This window comes from Nicotiana tomentosiformis, chromosome 11, assembly GCF_000390325.3.
Source record: "Nicotiana tomentosiformis chromosome 11, ASM39032v3, whole genome shotgun sequence".
Taxonomy (NCBI): domain Eukaryota; kingdom Viridiplantae; phylum Streptophyta; class Magnoliopsida; order Solanales; family Solanaceae; genus Nicotiana; species Nicotiana tomentosiformis.
The window spans coordinates 39,420,944-39,445,850 of record NC_090822.1 but is presented as its reverse complement, the minus strand read 5'-3'; the positions used below and the strand labels follow the sequence as shown (position 1 = coordinate 39,445,850).

The 24,907-nt window shown below is 37.9% G+C and overlaps 2 protein-coding genes and 2 long non-coding RNA genes across 6 annotated transcripts; 3 read left to right on the top strand and 1 right to left on the bottom strand.

Moving 5' to 3' along the window:
- Positions 1-309: 309 nt before the first annotated feature.
- LOC104106825 (uncharacterized) lies at positions 310-2,173 on the bottom strand. The gene is made up of 2 exons (XR_688648.4): positions 1,297-2,173; positions 310-1,075 (listed from the first exon to the last, which is right to left on the bottom strand). It is a non-coding gene; the product is annotated as an uncharacterized lncRNA (long non-coding RNA).
- A 1,896-nt stretch (positions 2,174-4,069) lies between these two features.
- On the top strand, positions 4,070-11,728 carry LOC104106826 (protein At-4/1). Of its 3 annotated transcripts, none has more exons than XR_011412427.1 (9): positions 4,070-4,516; positions 4,584-4,689; positions 6,985-7,040; positions 7,219-7,296; positions 8,097-8,170; positions 8,258-8,391; positions 8,473-8,568; positions 8,714-9,274; positions 11,402-11,728. XR_011412427.1 is itself a non-coding variant. In XM_009615457.4 (9 exons), the coding sequence occupies exons 1-8, from the start codon at positions 4,454-4,456 to the stop codon at positions 8,857-8,859; spliced, it is 753 nt and encodes a 250-aa protein (XP_009613752.1). In that variant the 5' UTR covers positions 4,073-4,453; the 3' UTR covers positions 8,860-8,876; positions 11,402-11,728. The 3 variants fall into 3 exon arrangements, 2 of the variants coding, with proteins under 2 accessions (XP_009613752.1, XP_033514696.1); XM_009615457.4 differs by having other exon boundaries at positions 4,073-4,516; positions 8,714-8,876; XM_033658805.2 differs by lacking the exon at positions 7,219-7,296 and having other exon boundaries at positions 4,079-4,516; positions 8,714-8,876.
- Positions 4,696-5,735, top strand: LOC138900991 (uncharacterized). Its single transcript, XR_011412428.1, has 2 exons — positions 4,696-4,893; positions 5,108-5,735. It is a non-coding gene; the product is annotated as an uncharacterized lncRNA (long non-coding RNA).
- A 3,589-nt stretch (positions 11,729-15,317) lies between the features above and the next one.
- LOC138901301 (uncharacterized) lies at positions 15,318-15,923 on the top strand. The gene has a single exon (XM_070189056.1). It carries the CDS (start codon positions 15,318-15,320, stop codon positions 15,921-15,923), a length of 606 nt encoding a protein of 201 aa, XP_070045157.1.
- Positions 15,924-24,907: the final 8,984 nt, after the last annotated feature.

Here is a 24,907-nt window from a genome sequence, read left to right as displayed (position 1 = left end):
TCTAATATGATTGCTTGATTGATTAGGGTTGTTATGACTCTCAAATCTAAAGTGTTCACTCAATATCTCTTGATTAAAGAGTGATTATATCCAAATTAGTTTTCTCAAGTCTAAATGGGTAGCTATAAGAATAATTGATTATGAGCCCAAGTTGAATTATCGCTATCTCTAGTCCAAATCCATTAATTGAACCAATCAATCCCTCAACTAGTCCAATTTCTTGTTAGCCAAGTTTTCCTAAACTTAGTTCCTCTTGCAACAACTAATTCAAATTTAAAGCATGAAAATGGCTAAATAAAACTTAACCCAGTCAAAAACAAGTATAATATTAACAACCCATAAGATTCACACACTAGAGTTGGATTATAACCATAGATAAAAATCTAGCTACTCATGATAAGAGACATAAAATCATAAATACAAGATGAAATTAAAGACATAATACTAAAATAAAAGAAAGATCAGATGAGTCCAATTGTAGCTCAAACTTGCTCCAAATAGCTAAAATTAACTAACCCACAGCTACTATAGTGAGAAGATACCCTAAAAGAGCTAAAGAATTCTATTTATAGGACTCCCAAAATTTCTGCCAATAATGCCCTTCAGAGGACTTTGCGACTGCAAGAAGAGATTTGTTGCTCGCACTTTGCTGGATTTGAATTGCCATTTGCTGATAACGAGTGGGACTTTTCGGTCGCCCTTCAGGCGTCGTGGCCACACATAAGGTTTTGCAGCAGCATTATTCCTTTTGTGGTCGCACATGGAGAGAAAACAAAATTGGTTGTCTGCTCATTCTTTGATCTTTTATTTCAGCAGTACGGACTGCTTTGCGAATCAAAGTGCGGCTGCGCACTTTCAAGTGCGGACCGCACTTCTGCTTGAGGTTCTGAGGCTTCAGTTTCTCATTTTTCTATCGCGCTTCTTTTTTTGTGGATCACACTTTTAATTTTGTGGCCACACTTCTTCTTTTGCGGGTCGCACTTTTCGTTGCCCTTCTCCTCTTCAACTGAATTGCCTATGATTATTTCATTTTGTGTCATTTTTCCTTCAAGACCTTAAATCCTTCCTAGCAAGCCTGAAATTCAATAATTATTATTAGAATCGGGAATTAAATATGTACTTTCGGACTAAAGACTATAGTAAAAAGATACTAATAAGTGGTTAAATTCTTCATTTATCAAACATAAGCCTAAAAAAAGGGTAATGTGCTTATGCTTATTGTTTCACATTTCAGGAAATGATTGGTTTCCAGACTGATTTAATTCTCATGTTGATATGATAATGAACTTGTCATACCATCCTCTCTCATGGTCATCTTCAGTATCCACCAATGCCCGTCTTCCTCGATTAAAATATAAGAAAATCGCACTCCAGAAAAGCTTCGGAGAAGATGTTGTAGGATAAAGTCAACCTTAGCCAAATTCATCAAGAATCGAAGACAGGCCACCAATATCCAAACACCATGGCTAACTTGAGCTATACCAATGTTGAAGTGCCGACAAAAATCTATGATCACTGAGTCGATCAGAAGATTAAAACCAAGGGTGAAGGGGTCAATATATATATGAAGGAAAAACTAGTTCATTAACTGATAATCAATCCCGTTCCAAAGCTACTTGAATATCGATATAATCACCCCAACGATATTCCTCTCGAACGAGAAGAATATGCTCTGGTTGAATCATAAAAAAAGGTTATCTACATGAAAATTCATATTTCCCGATTGCCCTTGTGTTTTTATCCACGAGATCCTGTCCGCATAGAAATCCAACTTCCTGGGTAGGATATCTTGAATGGTTTGTTCAACATCATGCTTGGTCCTTTCTCCTTTAGAAGATTTTTGGGGATTTCCCCCACTTTTGGTTCTTGAGAAGATTCCTTCTGCCAGAGATTCACCAGAAACATGGCTTAATGAAGCTATGGTTTCATTAACTGCTAAGTTAAGATTTTGAGAATTCATAACCTTTGGAAAAATTTTAAGAACAAAGGAAGAACTCAAAGGGAGTTGCAAAAGATGTAAGAAATTAGGTTGAAAAGGTTAAAAGTAAAAAAAAGAAAAAGAAAAGAGAAAGCCTTCATATATAGGCAAGTGACTGGCCCTTCGAACTAGACAATATAGAGCATCGATCCAGAACAAATTGATCTAGGATATAGTTATCATTATCTTGAAATTACTGCCAATAGTAACACCAATCGAGGCCGCCCACGTGACTTGAACCTTAAATAAAGGCAGCGTAAATTACTTCAATTACAACTCATATTACTTCAATTTCGAGATATGGGGATCAAAAAAGATTTTACTCCTACTAATTAAGAATACCAATAACCGTTTTCTTCCCACCAAGAATCTTTCACTATCCGGAAATTTCCCGAAAAATATATGAAAAGTGAAAAGACTATTTGCATTGATAAAACACGAACATAACACGTGTACCATTAAAAAAACAGATATGCAGCCATAAATGTCCAGTCGGCTTGCAAAACAACCAAAATGCAAACGAGAAGTTAGAAAATCGGATATAGGCAGAAGACTCCTCGGAAGGTTAACTCGAGTACTCGGAAAGGCGCCGAAGTATCCAGAATTCAATATTTACCTTATGGTTACAAATTCTAACATTAAATTAACCGTTACAAACCATTTAAAAGGCTCAAACAAATGAGAGTAACGACAACATGATTTAAGGAAGCGAGAACTGAGATTCACCATTATAAAAGCTTACATTTGTAACATTTCAGAGGACAATCTAAAATCTCTACATCAATATCTACATAAGAAATTTTATCTTTTTATCTTTAGCAGTCTCACAACTTCTCTTTAACCAAGCTCCAAGCACTCAAGTTCCAAGTGATCATGGAATAATATCTTTTCTCTTTTCTTGTGTTACAATTCATTGTCTTATTTCATATTCTATCTTCACCGTCTAGATACTATTTAGATTGAATCTGTTAGTTTTAGACCTCAATAAAGAAAATTCCTTTGTTAGTAATTCGCCTTTCTATCTTAAAAAAGATAACGAAATTTCGAAGAAGCTCTTTGAAAAATATTTCCCGCACTTCTTTAGTTAATTTTCCTACTTTATTATGTCGATTTCTCTCTCCATATATTTTATGTTAGAAGGAAGGTTTTTATCCTATAGAGTTGCAAGATATATTAGTATCAATTTTTAAGAGAGAAAGCCTTTTTTCGGACTGTCTTGTTGTTAGGACTCCACTGTCGTCCCGGGTTCTCCATTCTCAGAAAGCTTCAACTTTCCGGCGTCATAATATAATATAAAAAGGTACATGAGAGAAAGCTAGCCATTCTAGAACAATCATTTGGTTTGGTTCATTCTTTTACTACTCTGCTCCCCCCTCCCCTCCCCTCCCAAAAAAAAAAAAGAAGAGAGACTTCATTTCTTCCACCTTCCTTGGTTAGGGTAAACCTTTCTCTAATAATAAGGTAAGCTTTCAAGCCGCCGGTGATATCTATAAGAAGGAATACTTGTCTCAAGGTAAACAGGAGTTCCCATTTTTGGTATTCCTTCTCGAGCTTCTATTTCTTCCGTTAAAGGAGATTCGAGAAAAGATGGAATAGGAATACGTGTTTCCAGAACGAACAAGATACGGGAGGAACGAATTAGTCCGCGACCAGCAAGTTTTCCGAAAGCGAACTGAATGGAATTGTTACTTTCAAAAAAATTTGCTTCAAATCAAAGAAAGAAGGTCTATTTTCCCACGTGAGTACACTGCTTTCACACTCGAACTCTCCTACTGTGTGCTATAATAGTTGTAGAAAGACCTCCCGTCCTGAGTTGGCTTAAGCCATGCCTTTACTAAAGATTAATAGCTTTGCCTTTCCTCATCCCATTTTTTTCTCTTTGATCCCACGCATGGTTGAATAATGAGGCGATCAAGAAAGTCCTCCCCTAGAAAAATTATTCGGAGATCTTCTCTAGTGATAGGAGACTATCTAGCTTGATTCGGAGAATCGTAACACTCGTAATGATCGACTTTATGAAGAGTCCATTGGATTCCGGAAGCTCGTAGCATTGGTCCGGCATAATTCCCAAACTTAAGAAGCTGGGGGCGTGCCCGCCATCCCCTCACCTGCCTCCGATTAATGAAAGTGAATTCATTTTCAATTATCCTAAGCTATCGCCTCTGGTGTTAGATCAGAAACGTGACCACATCTAGTTCCCAGGTTGGCCTAACGTAAGTTGATGACACGCTTATAAATTTAATTATTTTATTTTAATAATCCAATTTTGGGTTAAGCATCCTCGTCTTTGATCTCATCACCTACTTCAACGGTTATTTATGAAATTAAAACATTAAAATGGGGAATGAGTGTCACGTTATAACTCAGCGCTTCCTCCAACTTTAAATGGGATAGAGAAAGAGGGAGTATTTCCCAAACAGTTTCAACCGACATTTCAATTGCCCAAAATCGAAACAGTGAAGAGAACAGCCAGCAATGGCGGCAACAACTGACGAAGCTATGGAGTCATTGCTTTCGAGCTTCGACCAAATATATGACGTAAGTGCGTACACTCCTCTCTCTTATGGTTCTGTTTATGCTTCCAACTTTTTAATTTATTTTGCAGGAATTTAAGAACGGCGCTGTGGAGATTCAAACCTTGCAAGCGGACTACATCACGGGAAGCACGAAACGAGAAGCTCTTGAATTCACCGTACAACGCCTTCAATCTGGTCAATTTCTACATTTTTATTTTTCGAGAATTCTTAGTTTGACTATCCTCAATAATCTTCCATATGGTTTTCAAATTTTAGGATGCCTTTTTTTTTCAGGAGTATATTTGGGGTACTTATATGATATATCGCAACCGTAGAAACTGACATGTCTAACATATAAGTTGGACGTAAACTGGTCTCAACATCAGGACACTATGGAATGTGTTTTTACAACAACAACAACCCAGTATAATTTCACTAGTGGGGTCTGGGGAGGGTAGTGTGTACGCAGACCTTAACCCTATTCTAGGGTAGAGAGGCTGTTTCCAATAGACACTCGGCTCCCTCCCTCCAAGAACTTCCCATCTTGCTCTTGGGGTGACTCGAACTCACAACCTCTTGGTTGGAAGTGGAAGGTGCTTACCACCCACTATAGAATGTGTTTTTATTTGCTGAAAATTGGCTTAATTTTGCCGGAAAAGCATCTAAAGGGCCGACTTCCGAAAATCATTAGTTAATGATGAGCAGATTGAGGATTTGAACTTAAAGGGTTTGAGTTCGGATCCTACCACACCCGGTTCAAAATCTTTTATTTGTACTTATTTAGTGGATTTTTAAAAAACATATACAAGGTCGAGCAAAAACTACAAATTCCGAATTAACCCATAAGGCCATAACTTAAATGCTAAATCCGCCCCTGGTGAATGTATACACGATTCTAGTGTTGGTTTTGTGGAAAAAAAAAACTTGTTTTGGATTTGTAGGGGATAGGGTTAATTTCTGGGGCAGGGTGAGTAAGGGTGGACATAAGTTGATATTTTTCTTCTTTTAAGGTTAGAATTTTACCATAGAAATCAATCACTCCACCCTTTTATGAATTTCTTTCTTGGGATGTGAAACTGGGAGATTTTGTAAGGACTAAACATAATTTCGCTGGATAGCCTTTGAAAATCTGTGAATCTGTGTTGAAACAAAGGTAACAAAGTAAAATTGAGGATCATTGCACCAAATAAAACCTGCACCTCGTGCTTGAGATTGAGGTGCCTTGCTCAGTGTTGTCAAAAGTGAAAAGCTCTAAAAAGCGCTCCAAGTCGACTGGGGCTTTAAGCGCAAAGCGCAATTAAAATGCGGGCGTTAGTAAAAAAAAGGCGCAACTAAGGAAACAAATAAAAAGACATGCAATTCAAAAAAGGAAACAAATTCTCTCCTAGTGTTTGCCTCAGCAACTAATACACTTATTTGCTATAATATTTGTTGTTTAGTACTGCTCAATTCAAGATAGAACTCATGGGCATTGAGGCGCACACCTTAGTGCCTTGCCTACACTGAAGTGCAACTTAAGCTAGGCGAAGTGCCCTCCTTGAGCTTTCCTGAGCTTCAGGGCTTAAGTGCACCTTAAATGAGCCTTTGCCAACACTGGCCTTGGTTATCAACTGCAGGAGTGAAATAAAGTACTAAATTTCTTAAAAGTTTTAAGTGGTTGACCAAAGAAAAAAAACATTGTTGTGTCCATGTTTTGATAGAGAAAGTGTGGTTTTAATTAGACACATTGGCGTCTTGTCTTTCATTGTTGAATTTTGGAGCTGGGATTAGTAAATAGAGATGGTTGCTGTAATTTCGGGACAACTTATTATTTGACTTGTTTAAGCAATTGTATATGCCTGTTTGATCTTCTTATATCACATTCTTTGAAGGTCTCAATGAAAGAAAAGCATGATCATTATCATGTCTAAGATTTCAAAGAACTAACTGAAAATCAAAGGCACATACATGATAAACATGTGTTGTTTCAGATATTCATTTATGCAGAGTGTTACATCTCAGATCCGTATATTCTGTAACACTTGTTTTAGTCAAATCTTGAGAATCCGTGAGGATCATTATAGGTTTAAGTAGATAATTATTTTCACTTTTCTTTCAAACCGCAAATTGACTAATGAGCTTCATTACAAAAAACAGAAGTCATGTTTAATATATGGATTAGGAGATGAGAGAATAAATTTCACATTCCTTCATTCAAGGAAGATCCCTTTGATGATTATCCTTTGTTTATGCAGTACATCATAATATTAGTTGATTTTTGTGAATGAACTGCTTTCAAGCTTCCATCGATAAGCATTTGCAGCCCCAATGTTACGAAAAATTTCTTCAAAAAAACGTTAATAATAGTCACGGTTAGAGGGATACTCCAATGTCTACAGGCTTGTGCTAACCTGATAGATATGAGCCTAAACTTTGACTTCAAGTTGTTATGTTTTTCCTGTGTAGGACTTTGTCCTCTTCATGTCAAATAAACCATGCTTATTCATGCAGAAAATGATCGGTTGAGAAAGCTTTACGCTGAATCACTCAACACATTGGCTTATAAGGTGCACTTTCACCAAACAAACACCATTTTTCCTGTTGTTTATCTGGATTAATGCATTTTTATGAGGTAGTTGAAGACAAGCCAAGTATTTCAGAGCTTTCTTAGTGGTTGCCGCTGAATCTTGTATGTTTTATTGCCGAAGTTCTTTGATTATCTTGAATTGTTATAATAAGTGACAGATTGAAAGCCATTCAAGTTGCCAGAGCTTGAAGGAGGATCTAAAGGGTGTACATCATGAGTTTTTACAGAAAGAAAATGTGAGTTCAGGCCAATTTTTAGGACACAAGAAGAGTATATCTTAATGAATGCACAAACATATCTTTTATGGGGCCTTCTTGCACATAAATTGTCTTCAATTCAAAGCTATCTAGGCAGATTGAAGGGAAACAAGGAAAAAATAGTGAAAAAAGAAAATAAGGAAAGTTGTTGCTCACACATTTGTTGGTGTCTGGGTAAGTCAAACTTAGTACTCCCTTCATTCAGTTTGATACGGCAGTGTTTGATTTGATATGAAGTTTAAGTTATTAATTTGATGAACATAATCGTTAAAGTATATGACTTCTTGAAAGTTGTGAATATTGTATAGAATAATGTCAAACATTTTGGATGTCTCAAAATGGAAAGAGTATTCACGATGGAGGGAGTACTATTTATTTTGTCCTATTTACTTATACAACTAAATGAACAAACACCTCCACAAATTTGAGTGGAGACAAAAATACTAGGTAATTTCTTCCTGTCTTACTAAGCTTTGGTGGATAGAGTTCCGGTACCTGTGCTGGTGGGACATAGCATGTACCCCGGTGGAATTATTCGAGGTGTGTACAAGCTGACCCGAACACCATTGTTATAAAAGAAAAAGAAGAACAAACATCTCCACTGGAGCATTGGAAGGGTAAAATGGTGAAATACATAGAAGCTTTATTAAAATCTAGGCATTTGTTGATTTTACACACCTCATATATGAAAGGTCAAAATCCCATGTTTTCCCATGATAATCCAATTTTATCAGACTTTACAGTTATACACAGCAATGATTATTGAAACATGTAAATAGGAGTACATAAGAACTATTGAATCACTTAAAGGGGATCATGCAGAGAGAATTCAAGAGTTGGAATCTCAAATCAGGTAACTTTGATATTATGAGATATGTATATAGGAAAATTATATTGCTTATTCAGCAGAATCTATGTTGTCTTTGATGATGTAAATCAGACGATACCAAACTGAGGATGCTGTTAACAAAGCGACCATAAACCAGCTTCGACATGATTTAGTTGTGCATAGGAGCCAAATAGAAGCTCTTAAAAGAAACTTGGATCAAGTGTCTGCTGAAGTAGACTCCAGATGTAAAGTTCCACCAATTGGTATATGCTTGTTGGTTGCATACTATTTTCTTCCACTGCTAAATGTTAGCTGTTATTTCATAGATCATTATGAGATTCAAGGTTTGAAGGACTCTCTCCTGGTTGAGCAAGAAGAGAAAAATGAGTTGAACAAGAGGCTCCGAGATATGGAAAAAGAATGTGAGTATTGTAACTTCTGATACATAGATGGTTTTTCTCATTATCTTTTTCTAGTCACTAAACTTCACACTATCTGAAAGTAAAAGGACGAGTTACTCTATAGTTGACAACAGCTAGAAATTAAGTGTTCCTTTCGCATATGCAGTGTTTATCAGCAGAACAAAACTGGTAGAGTACCAACAAGATTCGACTTCAAATCAACATATGCATACACTAAAGCAAAAGATAATGAAATTGAGGAAGGAGAATGAGGTTCTCAAAAGGCAGATACATGAAAGAAAGGAGTTCTAGTTGAAGTATTCCCATTTGTGAGTTTTTGTTTTTGGTTTGATAGCAAGTCTCATATATCATGCATATTGACTGAACTGAGAACATTGCGTCACCAAGCTTATATCTGGTAAATCCTTGTAATTCCAAAAGTCTTGAACATTGTACGTCAATCCTGTTAGATATTAAAGTTCTTTTAATTTTAAGAAAGAAAAGATGCTATAGATGTCATGTTAGTCACTACTAAATGCTTAATTGTAGTGAGACTCGTGAAATGACTTACCACAAAATCTTACAGTATGTTACTAATGCTTTTTTGGAGAACAAAGAAGGATTTTCCCCAATAAAAGGCCAGCGAACATTTGTGGTCTTTTCCTCTGGAACATACAGTTGCTTTGCTGTTTCATTTCCACATTTCAAGCATTGTTTCCCATAACAGGTTATTTTTCATTGTACTGTTGAAAATTCGAATTTTATTTGAATGCTTAATGTGAGGCCCCGTAAATATTTTACCTATAACCCGGGATTTTGTGGTGCCAAAGTAGATTTTTTGGGTTGGACATTGCGCTGGGGAGTAAAGGAAAATTTTTGGCAGAAAAAGACATTTCTGCGGCCCACTATGCGGGCCGCAGAATGAAGCAAAAAACTGGGTAAAGTTTGGATGATATTGTGCGGTCACTATGCGATCGCAAAACCATTTCGCGGGCCGCACATCGACCGCGGAACCAACATGAAAATTTTTCGGAGGGAGGTTCTGCGGCGCATTATGCGACCGCAGAACAGGTCTGCGGACCGCATAATGGCTGCAGAGTGGGGCAGAGTTGCCCAGTTCCGGAGGACCATTTCGCGGACCGCAGAAGCATTATGTGTCGCATATGCGACCGCAGATGTGTGACGGGGCTCCTTTTTTTTTCTAATTTTTTTACCCGACCCTATTTCAATATATTAGAGTAATGGACCACTTCTGAAGCAAAAACATATATTCCAGAGTGAGGGAGTGCCAAAGAGTGAGGGGGAGTTCCTAAGCTTATCATCCATCAATTCTTGTTCAAAGTTGAAGAAATTGTAAGAAGAATTCACTAGGTCTTCATCCTAGAGGTAAGTTTTTACTCCATAGCCCTCAATTTAGTGATTTTAACTGAAAATAGGTAATAAGCCAAGTAAATTCTGGGGTGTGAGAGTTGTTTATTTTACATGCATGCACCATCTAGGGTAGTGGGAAGATTGTTGAGCTCTTTTGGGTAAGCTTTGGGTAGTGGGATGATAGAATTTACCATAGGAGGACCTTGGAACTTTAATACACACCCAGTGTTTGATAAAATGCTCAAGTGAGCTAGAATTATGAACTCCTTCCTAATTTGTATTCAATTTTGCAATATCTCTAAATATATCGAAGTGGCTAGGATCTCTGGAACATTTTAGTAAATTAAAAGGGCTCGAGGCAAGGTATGTTGGCTAAACTTCTCTCTTAGAATTGAATTCCCATGATGATCTTGTAAGTCTCGAGTTGGCCATTATGAATTGACTTTTCTGAATAAGTTTGACGTCAGATGATGTGTGTGTGTGTGTGTATATATATATATATATATATATATATATATATAAATATGTTCAAATGTGTTCCAGAATGTTCTTATTATATTGTGCTATTCTTTGGGAGAGTATTTGAAGTATGAGTATGTATTAAAATGTTGTGACTTCAAGTCAAGTCCAAATGAAAGTGATCACATCAAATTGTATAAGAGGTAATATGTGCCTAAGACCCTAATTTTCTCAAGTATGTGTTTAAAGTCTTAATTTGAAAGGCCTTACTGTTGATTATCCATGATAATGATTGAAAATGGAATAGTGAGCTTGAATTATGAAGTACGACCAATGTGCCAAGAATGATATTGCGTTATGGCCAATGATGTCAATAAAATGAATGACATGTAAAAGAATATGAATTTAATGGTAAATACTTTTAATAACAAATGCTTTGGGAGTATCGATTAGCCACCGAGGAAGGGTAGGTCGGAACAACCTAACCCCAAAACTACACGTGCCGGTGTAGGAGTGATTGAGGGATAAATCCCCGTGTTAATGTGATGAGACTGTTTCCCCTTATATAGGATGGGATTGGTGTGTTGGGATGTTTTCCCCTTAAATGGGATGAGATTACTGCTAGCTAGATGTGATGTAATGTCGACCCACACGGCATTGTGGTGAGATGGCTTAGCTGATCGGGTTGAGATCGGACGCCATGCCGCGCACATGGTGGTATTGTGAGTGTATGTCTCGGGGTGAGACGGCTTAGCCGGTCGGCTGAGATCGGACTCCGTGCTAAAATACGGTGGTATATCGGTGCTAAAGATCTCCCAACTTAAATTACCGAAACCTACTTGAAATTTACGTTTCCCCTAATGTGACACTTTGATACCGTTTGAGTCCCTTATTGATATCATATTTTATTCTTCGTTTTCTGTTGCTCGTTTTATTGAGAGGGTGTTTAGTTTTACATACTAGTATTATTCCATATGTACTAATATCCTTTTTGCCGGGGGCACTACATCTTTAATGGATGCAGGTGGTATTGATCAGTGATAGCAGCGCACCCTCTCCTTAGCCGATTTGATGAGCCCCACTTCATTTCGGGGTCTTGTATCTTCTATCCTTTGTACATAGCGTTTTGAGGTATAGCCGGTGCCTTGTTATCGGCACTGTCATAGCACTCTTTTGTTCCTGTTAGAGGCTCCGTAGACATAGTGTGGGTTGTGTCTGTTTTGGGAAATTTAAAACTAAAAATGTTGTAATTGTATCATCTGTCCCACTTTAACTATGATTGTACAATGTATTGTTTTGAACATTTGTTAAGGACGTAACTAATGGAAATGAAATGATGTTGTTCACATGACTTCTTACTGACTAATTAGTGAAATGCATTCGTCTCTTTATTTGTGGGTGAGTTGGGTAGACGGCACTGTGCGGGCTTGCTCGACCGGGGTAACTCTGTTGAGCGTCGGTCGTGCTCCCCGAGGTCAGGGCGTGACAAACTTAATGAGTATAGGTTTCCATTATGGAAGGACGACATTAGCGTTATATGGGTAGTCGGAATTGGCGCTTTTGTATAGCAAAATACGAGTTAATATTTCTCAAATCATCTCTTTCTTCCATTACCTGGAACACAATGATATTATTTGACTGTTTTTGGTTACTCTGGACAGTTCATAAGCTTGGCTTATTTTTTGTATGTCCTTTCTTGACTGCCTGGCTAGTGCAGATCAACTGTGAGTCAGATCATCTTCTTTCAAAAAGCAGAAGAAGATGGGGGATGCGGCTGTGAGAAAGGAGAGAGCCTTGTTGAGATGGGGGTGCGGCTATGAGTGAAGAAATGAGAGATAGAGAGTTATATAATTTGGGATTTTTTGTGTAACCCCATTCTTAAAATGTGATAGTGTGTATGTGCTTTGTAATGAGTATGTGTAAGACAATATGTGGTCCTCATTTTATTGAAAATAAAGATAATGCAAAATCAAAAATATGTGGTCAAAAATTAAAGCACCATTTCAAAACCATGGGCAAAAACCATACAAACTAATTAAACAGTAAAAAGTCACCTTCTTCCGCGATTGTAGGCGATCTTCACGATGAGCGCTGCCATGGTCTCTCCCGCCGGCGGCCAACCATCTTTTACTGTTGGTCAGCCTCCTCCCTCCCTCGCCCCAACTACTACGACCAAAAACAACAATCCCCAACCCTTAGATTACAGCAACATATTAAAACCAGTCGTCCAAAACAGTCCAATGCAGTCGAACCATAATCAAAAACCAATTTTGAGCCTATCCAGATGCGACGTGCTACTGTATTAAATGTAGAACCTTTTGTCAAATCTACAGAAACTGAAGTTGATCGCATGAACATAATTGAAGGATTGCAATATGAAGTTGTTGGAAAATTGTCATATGGCTGGCCAGAACTTTAGAAATTACGGAGAATCATCCCAAGTCAATGTGGAATTAAAGGTGAATGTAGTGTTGGTTTCCTTAGAGATCGACATGTTTTAATTAGATTGACTTTATGAGAAGATTTCATTAATTTTACGTCGAAAAGTGCTTATTACGTCAAAAGCAGGGATGGTTATGAATATCAATTGCGATTACTTATTTATGATGCAAAATTCAAGGCCGAGGAAGAAACGCCAATGGCTATGGCATGGATCTCTTTTCCAGGTTTACTACCTACCTTCTTTGTCAAGGAATGCTTGTTTTCAATAGCTTCAGCTGTGGGGAAGCCTTTACACCTAGACATGGCTACAATTAATAAAACTAGGCCTAGTTGTGCAAGAGTCAAAATCCTAGTTGACTTGTTAGCAGATTTACCTAAGAAGGTTCGTATGGATATTGAGGATGAGGCTACTAGGGAGGTAAGGACTAAATGGGTGAAGATTAATTATGATTTTCTACCTAAGTATTGTAAGCAATGTAAAATACAGGGTCATGATCAGTTTGAATGTTGGCAACTTCATCCAGAACTAATGGAATCTAATGACAAATAGAAGCAGGCAGGTACTGGTAATGCTGGAAAAAAGAACAAAATAAGGGCCCTTTGATGATCCTTACAAGTGGAAAAGTTATTGGGCATTTGGTAAGCAATGGAAAGAGGTGCGAGATAATCATGTCAAGAAATCAGTTCAATAGGAGGATGCACAAGGCGACATTGGTAAAGAAATTATCCCTATTGATGGTGTTCAAACGACTAATAAGTTTGCTGCTTTAGTGGAAGATGCAGAGGATACTGAAGAGAACAATCAACTAGCTTTGCTGGAACAAATTCAATTTAATCGCAGCCCTAGACCCACAGCTACTGGAATTGGTGACGAGCGCAAAACACACACTTAAATATGCTCGCTAGTCAAATATAGTATAATAATATATCGTATCCATATGGATTAGAGTTAAACAGTATTTTTGTAGTTTATAACTTGATTGCTATCCAAGATGATCAGCAATTGAGATTTGTGTGATTAAAACTAAAATTTAACTAAGAGTTTAATCTATTGACTAATGACAATCGCAGCAATGAGTAAGGAAGATATCAATGGGAGAAAATAGGGGTTGATGAGATAGGAGCAAGATATTTGTCTGGGATTTAACTCTAGCTAATTATTTCCTAAGGTTCAAGTGAGTCTCTCGAATTCACTCAATTATTAGTTCAAACGTCCAGTAGAAACTCCTCTCTCGATTAAGTCTCAACCTCACAATATGAACTAAGTTAAGCTCGGTGAAGATATACAAGAATTCGTAGTAGATTGGGTTGTAAGAGAACCTCTTCCAATTATTCTCCTAACTAGGTCTAAACAATAATTCAACTAGGCTCTTTCGATTACTAAGAAGAATCAATGAATTTGACCAACAAGATAATGCAAAAACATCACAAGTTATGCCTCTTTCGATTACATGAACATGTAAAAATAGATGCAACAATTAAAACACCCACAACGATTTAATACATAAAAATTAGAATTAATATCCACAAACAAATATCAATACTCCAAATCCATCAACCACTAAAGAGAACTACTCCATAAATATGGAGTACTTCATCACAAATACGTTTAAGTTAAAGAAAAACATAAAACGGTCCAAACCCTTGTCTTGAGTTGATGATTGAATGATGAAATCCTTGTGCTCTTGCTTCTCCCACTTCTCCTTAGCGTCCTTAGGTCTAAAGTATGTTAAAAGTCCTCAAAATACTATTTTTCCATGTATATATACCAAGTAGGGTCGGGCCCAAATGAACACACCTTCTCCTTAACGAAATAGGACTCTTTACGGACAGGACGTGTGCGGACGCACACCTGGAGATGTGCTCGCGCACTTGGTCACGCATTTTGCACAGTACACTGCCTCACATGCGCGCCCAGTGCGCGCTCGTGCACCTGGGTGACGCCCGGCTCGATTATTCGCCTCTCTTTGAATGTATTAGGGTCCGTTGATCCCCGAACTCGATCCCAACTAAGACTTTGGGCTTTTACTCAGACTTCAAAGCTCCAACATAGCGTGAATTCCAATATCAGGGGCTTACTATCATGCAAGGATAAGGATCGATTACTATCAGGGGCTTATAAATAAGATACTGGACAAGCTTCAATCATGGAAAGGTAAACTTTTTTCCATTGGTGGCAGGTAGCTTTGATCTATCATGTGCTTCAAACTATGCCAATTCATCTAGTATCATCAGCTGTGAATCCCCCCTCTTTTGTTATAAACAAACTCCATAAATTGTTTGCTCGATTCTTCTGGAGTAATTCTGTGGGAGGAAAAGCTAAGCATTAGGCATCTTGGGACACATTATGTCTATCACAAGAGGAAGAAGGGGTAGGATTTAGATCGCTACATGATGTATCAAAGGCTTTATTTTGTAAAGTATGGTAGAATTTTAGGACAAAGCCTACTTTGTGGAGCTCATTCATGAGTCAAAAATATTGTAAAAAGCTGAATGCAATGGTGGTTCCTTGGAAACAAGGATCTCATATTTGGAGGAAAATGCTTGAATGTAGAGATGAGATTGAACATAAGATAGTTTGGAAACCAAGAATGGGTTCTTCACTATTTTGGTTTGATAACTGGACAAGATTGGGAGCTTTATACTTTGTAACTCCCCCAGATTTTTACTGTGATGAATCTGTGCACAATGTATATGATGTTATAGTATATGGGTCGTGGGATGAGAAAAAGCTACTGGAAATACTCCCACAAGAACTGGCACAACATGTTACTGAAAACATTAAGCCACCATTGTTGCATCATGACCTTGATAGACCATACTGGTCTTTGGAGCATAAAGGCAGTTTCTCTGTAAAGTCTGCCTGGGAATATACTCGAAGAAGAAAGGATCCTAGTGTTGTATATAAAAATATATGGGTGAGAGGATTACCTTTCAAAATTACTTTTTTCATGTGGAAGGTATGGAAAGGCAAGCTGTCGTTTGATGATTATTTTCGAAGGCTGGGTTACTTTATGTCATCTAAATGTTGGTGTTATGCTAATCCATATGAGGAAACAATGGAACATGTACTATTCAATTCTTATGCAGCTCGGACAGTGTGACATTATTTTCTTTCAACATTAGGCATCAATATGAAGGGGATGTCTTTGCTTCAGGCAGTGCTAAAATGTTGGTCGTTGCATGTAGTGCCCAGGCATAAACATATTTTCAATGCTTTACCATCGATCATTGTATGGGAACTTTGCAAAAGAAGAAACAGTTATAAACATGGGGATGTAGTAACTGTTAGTAGGGTGATATATCAGATTTCATCTACACTTCAACAACTGGTGAGGCTAAGGAAACCAAGTCTGTAGAATGTCCCTCATAAATGGCCAGACTTAATACACTAAATGGATAATTACACACTACTGCTGAAGGTGACTAAGGTCCTTTGGGAATTACCTGAACATGGCTGGGTGAAAATAAACACAGATGGGGCATCAAGGGGAAATCTAGGTCGGAACTCGATTGGTTTTGTGGTGCGAGATGAAGAAGGTGATGTCAGGCATGCAAGAGGAAAGGAAATTCAGGAGACTACTAATATTGAAGCAGAAGCAGCTGCTATACTTGAGGCTTTGAGGTACTATGTGAATCATGGATACACCAACATCTTAGTGCAAACTGATTCGATGTTAATGAAGAATGTGATAGAGGGAAATTGGGATCCACCTTGGGCAGTGACTGCATATTTGGAGGAAATAAAGGAACCGATGGGAAGAAGCAAAACTAGGTTCTCACACATAATGAGAGAGGGAAACAAACTAGCTGATTACCTAGCTAACTATGCCCTTGATAATGGAGACTTTGAAGCCCAATCTTTTAATCAACTGGAACCACAAGGAAGAAGGATAGTTAACAATGACAAATGGTTATGCCCATATTTGCGAGTACGAACCAGAAGTTAGATACGATTGAAATAATCACTGGGGGGAAATATGGAAAGGAAACATACAACCACCAAACTCAAATACGGATGGAGGAGAGTAAGGTGGATTGTTTTACTACTAACACTGGTTTTTGTTTTGCAGGACAAGCTACTATATTCGTGCCTTGTCTTCTGAGGAACCTTCAATTGGTGGTATTAGTACTATGTACTCATTCCATTGGAGGGGAATCAAGGATAAGTACAAGCATGGAAACATGGAGGATCTTCAGTTTACTAGGAACAGAGCAACCAATACTGGAGAGACAAGAGAGGACTGCCCAGATTTTGAGCGTGACACTTAAGGAAAGAACAGTTTTTTGGCATCCAAAATTGGGAACAATGAAGGTACTGGGGAGTCAAATCCCAGTGCACTTTGTTCATAGTGTATCCCAAGAATGGTTCTACACAACGACTTCATCAGTTGGCTGTTGGAGATCACACGATTTCCACATCAAATAGGGCAGGACCAACTACGTGCAGAGGATCAGGACATCAAAATCAAAGAGGAATGTGGGCATAATGGACTTACCATGGGACAACTACCAGATACATCTGCACTTGGTGACTACATACCTTTGTATATATGCTGGGATATCAAGAATACAAGAAGGTATCAGCTCTGTACTTTGGAGGACAACTACGACACTTACAAGGAGAGTCATGCAAAAACCTTTATATACGTGTGAGTACAAGGTGCCAGAAATTCTGCTATGCTGTTGTACAAACTATATGCAGTAGGGAACACATTTTAATCGACGTCTCTTGAGCTCGCCATTACAATGTTGGACACTGCTTGAGCAAAAGTATGCTTACATTAAGAGAGGAAGGCTACACAGGATACGTGATGGGGCAGTGTGGTCAATGGTTGACAAGGTGCGGCCCAGTTATTTCCAAAAGATGAATTACAATTGGAGACATTGGTCGCTCATGCCACTTAAATCCATACGGCTAGGAGGCCATATTCATCAACTTTTCTTGAGTTCACCACTACAAATCAGGATACTGCTGGAGCAAATATGTGCTTACATTAAGTGAGGAAGAATGCACAGGCTACAAGCAATTGCAATGTGGGATGTTACCATTGCATTTAGTTGTCAGTTTTCAGGTAGTTCAAAATGTATTACAATAGTTGAGTGTCTTCTGCTCAAATTTGGTATTGGGGGCTATGTAAGCATCGAAATTTTATTAGCTACACTAGATAAGACACTACTTTCCTTTGTATTTGGTTTAGCTTTACATATATATATAAAAACTAGCCCTAGGCACATCGCCCAGTGGATTTGCTAAAACAAATTGGGCAAAAACCATGGAACGAATAGTGTGTGCTTGAATACCATGGCTATAATACCGTGTACTCTTTACCTATGTATGTGTTTGTATCAATGTAATTAATTTAGCTCACAGGAGAAGATAAAATAATGGTATTTGCCCATTGGGTAGAAGGTTTACCCGTTGGATGAGAGGGTGTCATGTCACATCATATGACATATCACATCAGGTGTCATGTCACATGTTTAGTCATATCAAATGTCATGTCACATTAGATATTGACAAAACATATGATTTGACTGGATTTGATCTATATTCTGAAATAAATTTTACTGACTTCCATGTAATTAATAGACTGTGCTATAAAATTAAAGATGAATATTAAACTAAAAATATACCTTGTAGTATTTATTAAAATACCAAGTACTACAATAGTGTTATAGTAATTATTGTTTTATTTTTTTAAAAGATAATAAGTTGATAGAAAATCCTAATATTTAAAAAATAGGACAATTATCAACAAATTATTTTAAAATTTAGAAAAATAAACAAAAATGGTAGTATTCAACTAATTGCAATAAAATGATAAAAATTTCTATATTTTGTGAAAATAGGAATAATTATCAATAAATTGCATTAAAGTCAAATAATGTGCAAGAAATTACATTTTATCATTTTTCAACTAGGAAGCCTGTAGAAGTTAATTTTTAATACGGAGGGTCAATTGAGTGTCAACAACTGCCCCTCTTTGACCGGATTTGATGTAAGAGTCTTCGGGCAAAGATATTGGCGCCATACTCAATTTATTCCTGACGCGCTAGAGTGGGGAGGGAGGAGGTTTTGAAGATTGTGACCGAACTCTGGTATTTGAGTTGCCTACATATCTTGGGTTGCATGAGAATCAGGTCATGTGTAGTTATGGGATGCACTTTACTACTACTTATGAATTAGTAGTCGCATGGAATGGAAGACAAAGGATGCAGATGTTCAAAGACGAAAGGGCCTGTGTGATCTCGACATTGCTTCCAAGATTGCCCCCACGTCGGGCTGTGGGACACTCGACGTGGATGTTGGATAATGGATGAATTGATTTGAATGGGCTTTGATATGGGTACAACCGAGCTCTATGTTGAGTTTCTTACATATCTCGAAGGCAACGAGAATCAGGCCGATTGTAGTTCGAGAAAGCGATTAGAAATACGATGGAATGATTTGATTTTTGATTTTGAAAATTTCCCCAACATCAAGCTGTGATGACACTGGATTATATTCTAACTGTGGGGGTTCGGATTTCCTACACACCCCCTATCAATGGGATGTAAGAAGAACGATACTTGGGGACATGCCGTTGATTGATTCGGAAAGCTCGGTCCTCAAAATATGCCCAGTTTACATGCAAATATTTCACCTCTTCATCTTCGGCGTCTTTCCATATTTTCAATGACCCTTACATACCTTGCGGTAACCCTTCTGTATCAGGGTTAACTGAATTTCTTACGCACGAGGGTGACACCTAGTGTAACTAGCACACTTTATCCCTTAAGCTTAACTCTGCTTATAGTGCTTGCTTTGGGGAAGCGTCTTCCTCAATGACCTTTAAAAGTTGTTCTTCTGTTGTTCTACTATTGCCGGAACGCGATCTTTGAAATTCTCACAATGTCAACTATTATCAAATTCTTTGGTCCCTAATTCATTTCGATTTCATCTTGTTTACTAGCCCATACTAATTTCTCTTACTTTGGGGGATCTAACTTAGCCTTCTGGTAATCATGTTGGAGTCACAAACTCATTTCTCGAATTAAGGATATGAAATTATGGCATATACTCTTTCATTGTCTCAAGGCCTATCACCTCTTGTCTTTTCTTTCACTTGAGTATAGACTCTGTCATCCTGTCATATTTTGATTTACCGTTATCACCCATTTATCACCTTTTACTCATAATGCTTCATTTACTCTCTTCTTATTCTCCTGCTAATATTTCTGTCCATTACCTTATTCTGAAAACTTCAACAAAATATTCTTTCGCTTTTAGCTCCCCTTGCTCCATCCACTGGCTCTTCGAGTTGCCTAACATTCTCTCTTTACTAGGGACGGGAGCCATACTAAGGTAAATATTTGTCCCTTCTAGGATTCCAGTACCTATCTTCTTAATTTTTTGAACATTCTAGTATTCATATCTGACTGCACTATTCTAGAGTGCACCATCTGGGTGTCTCACAAGGAAAACTATTATTATGTTTGCAATATCCTTTGGAAATGTCAGTTAATGCTAACAATCCATCCACCATTTTGGCTTACTCTAACCCCAGTTGGATCCTGATATCTCATCCTTCTCTTAAACTATATTTGTTAGGTCTCATAGGGCATAACTGAGATGGGTGTGGCCAATTGTACATACCTTTGTTAATGTTGAAGGTAACTCGGAATAATTATATTTCTCTACATGAATTGTAAATACTGATAATCTTCACTAACTGGGTGACTCGTGACCTCCTTCACCTTGCTTCTATTACCTTTTGAAACTTATACTTTTACCTTCTGATACTCCTATGGCCTTGTATTCACGGGATGTGTTCGATACTTCCATCTTAGGGTCTTAAGCTGGAAATTTGCACGAATGATCTGATAGGGCCTCAAACAGGGTCTCGTCGCCAAGAAATCTCTCTCTCTATTAATGCCCTTACATGTTGCTGTATTAGCCCTTTGGCTAGCTTTAATCTTTCTAATTGCAAACATCTTTGTATCATTAGCTAACATAAGTCCTGACTCAAACTCTTATGACTAGATCTATAGCACGATTTGCATTTGAAAGAAGAGTAACAGACTCTTAAATGCCTTGTAGCTTCTTCTTTATATAATGTGGTGCACAACACATCTATAAACAAGGCTATACTAGACACAGGTTGAAAACTCACTAGGATAGAACTGCTCTGGATCCAAGTTTGTCATGCCCCAAACTTGGGGAGACGTGGTCGGCACCCGTTTCCATACTCGGCCCAATCGTACCACTCTGTAACTGTGAACTCTAGAGGGGTAGCCCTCAACTTAGACCGACGAATCCTACATGCAAGCTGACAATACCAATCAAGGCTGACGAGGCCATATTCTAAATCATCTAAAAATAACGTCTCTCTCATATGAGGGGTAAACTAATACAAAAGCTCATACACATAACTGTGCAGGCCGACGAGGCCGCCATGAAAGACTACAACCAACAATACAAAACTGAACATATACACAGGGCTGACAAGGACACATTAATGATATACAAAATATACAGGACTCGTCTACAAGCCTCTAGAGATAACCGAATTGTATCATGGTAGGGACAGGGCCTTGACCTACCCATCAAACCTGTATATATAAAATGGACACCAAGGTCTAGACCTGGTAACACCAGGGAAATGGTGTTTACCGATCAAGCTGACGTTTGGCTCTATCTATAAGAAAGGTCTATCCAATTGTCTATCAGGACCAGTAGGCATGAAATGCAGCATCCCCGAAAAAAGGGACGTTAGTACGAAATAATGTGCCGAGTATGTACGGCAACAGAATAACTGAAAGTTGAAACTGAACTGATAATATAATAACTTAAATTAACTAGGAGTCAATGGTAATCTGAAGATATGCTTACCTGCTGATACTGACTCAACTCTCTCAATATAGTAAGTAAAATAGTTGTCCGACCCTATAAGGCTCAATACGTGTAATTGCTCTATCGTAGTAGGCTCGCTCATAGGCGCTCGACCATATTAGGCTCTGTATCTCGGCCTTTCTAGGATCTCTCATAGGCGCTCAGCCACAGTAGGGTCGTTATATAACTAACCATCTAATCGGAAGTTGCCCAATAGGGGCCTGCCCATTGGTTATAGCTCGATGGTGGTGAAAATACTGTAATACTGCCCAATAGGGGCCTGCCCACCGATTATAGCTTGATTTTGGTTAATAAATATAATACTGTATATATATATATATATATCCTTTACTCTCTTGACTGAAAGAAGACTATACTTAACTAAAATAACTCTAGACCCTAGGGACAAGGAGCTCCAACATACCAAAATCAGAAGAGGCATCAATTTCAGCCTCAACAACATGTTCAGCCTGGTCTAGAGGATCTAATAAAGGCCTTCATTATCAAGACAGATGAGAGGCTGGACGCCCATGGAGAAGCTATCAAAGAGTTGGCACATCTTTTCGAAACCTGGAGAGACAAGAGGGACAAATTGCAATAATATATCTGAGAGGTCTCCAGGCACTCTCCCTACTGATATCGAGAGAAACTCAAAAGAAACAGTGAATGTTGTAACTCTGAGAAGTGGACAAGTGTTGAAAGATCCCACCCCGATCCGAAATGATGTGAAACTTGAAAAAGAAAGTGGGGAGCATCTGAAGAGTGATGTTGATAAAAAGAAGAAAGGGCTGATGAAGGCTGAGAAAAAAAAGAAGGGAGAAACGTCGAGAAGGGAGGAACATAATGAGAGTGAGCATATGCTTGCGCTACCTTTCCCTCAAAAGCTATGTAGAGAAAAGCGGGACAAGCAGTTTGAGAGATTTCTGGATGTGCTGAAACAGGTCCATGTAAACTTACCATTCACAGAAGTTCTCTCATAAATGCCTGCTTATGCTAAATTCTTGAAAGAGATCCTTACAAAGAAGAGGAAGATAGAAGAGACCTCAATGGTCAAGCTCACAGAGCATTGCAGTGCGATATTACAAAACAAACTCCCAAAAAGTGTGGAGATCCAGGGAGTTTTACTATACCTTGCTATGTGGGAACTATTCATTTTGATAAATTATTATGTGATTCTGGTGCCTCAACTAATTTAATACCTCTATCTATTTATAGGAAACTGAAGAAGGAGATTGGAGAAGTAAGGTCTGCACCAATATTGTTGCAGCTGGCAGACCAAACGACTTTAATACTCGAGGGGATAGTGGAAGATGTGTTAGTTTGGGTGGATAAGTTTGCATTTCCTATGGATTTTATAGTGGTGAAAATAGAGGAAAACAAGGAGGTCCCCCTTATCCTAGGAAGGCCATTCTTAGCAATGGGTAGAGCAATATTGGATATACACGAGAGAAAATTCATGCTTAGAGTGTGTGAGGAGATTGTGACTTTCAAGATGGATGTAGAAAAGGGGGCACAAAAGGAAAAACCAGCTGCGAGTATTGAGTGGAAAGTGAAGGGCTCAAAGTGTGGGGTGGGGGATATTTATATGTATATATGTATATTAGTTTTTTTTGTTAGCTGTAGTAGTTGGAGATAGAAAAAATTGAAAAAAACATACAAATTTTAAAATTTTCGATTTTTTCCGACGATGGATGTCATCGACAGATTTCTTGAGGGATTAAAGTCGAATAGAAAAAGACAAAAAGATTTTCTTTTGTTAGGTAGTGTAATAATTCCCACTTGATTTTTCTTTGTACCGCGGTTCTTTTCCAAGAGTTTTGTTTGAACCGAGTGTAGTTAGTTTTTGTTTTGTAGAGTAGTAGGAAATCCTGTGCGATGATTTGAATTGAAGGCAATATCTCTTGACTTTATTATACCTTGAGAATAGTGAGTACTTTAGTTGTGACGCTTAGGCTCAGTTTTTGACTCTTGTATAAGTACCATAAAGTGTATGATCTTAACTTTGCTTAACTGCTTTGACTAGAGTATCTTGATGATTCCGATCTTGAGTGAGTTATGTGCCATGTGTGTGTGAGGTTTTATGCATTCTGTGCATTGCATTTGATGTCTAAAACTTGCCCTGTGTGTTTGCAAAGCGAAATGGTAGTTTTATTCAGTCTTGGAAGTGAATTAGGCGTTTCTTTGTTGAGCCAGTTGTAAGCTTTTACCCACCTAAGTGTTATGTATTGTAGTTAACCCCGTTGAGCCTGTAATCCTATTTCTTTGGCAACCACATTACAAGCCTACCCATTTGTTTGAATTGACCATTTATTTGAACCTTGTACCTCTCGTGAGCACTTGACTTTTTTATGAACTTTGTAAAAGTTGAAGCGTGAGGTGGTTGGTTTGGCTTTTGAGTGGAACTATTGAAATAAGGAGAAAAGTACATTGTCTTGAAAAAGCAAAATCCACTTGAATTGAAAAAGAAAAGAAAAAAATAGTTCTATTGTTGTGCAAAATATTCTTTGATAGTGGTGACTCTTGATGTAATTGTGCTTAAAGAAGTTGGGAGTTAATGTATATTGATGTGAAGGTGGAGTTATGGTTTGACATAAATGTGGGGTTTTGAGCAATGAAATGTATGTATTAAAGTGCTTAGGGAAGTGTAGTCACTCTTATAGCTAAATGTATCCTACCCATCCCGCAGCCTACATTACAACCAAAATAAAGTCCTACTTGATCCTTGACTGAATGAGCTCCATTAATAGAATAGTAAACTATGGGCAAGCCTATGGCACGTATTTTGTGGCATATGAATGTTGTTTCTGAGAGTGAGAAAATTCTTTCTATCTTGAGTTCCTAATTGTTCTTAAATTTCATTATGTGTGGAACTACTCTCTATTGCTGTGTGAGGGAACTTGATTCATGAAGGAAAGGTAATGTCGTTGACCTCTGGGTTAGAGTAAGGGGGCGGGTTATAAATAATGTGTGGTGCTTTTGAGTCAAATCTTGAGGGTAGGATGTTATGGTATTGGGCTTAATCTATTTTAAATATTCTTGGTGTAATGAGTTATAAGGGTTATTGAAAAAGGTCGTGTTTATATAAAGTATAGTTTGATTTCTCGAGGACGAGCAATTGTTTAAGTGTGGGGTGTTGATGGTAGGCTATAATCTCGTATTTTAGTCACTTATTGCACTTTAATTCACTGCACTTTACTTGTTTTGAGCTTTAAT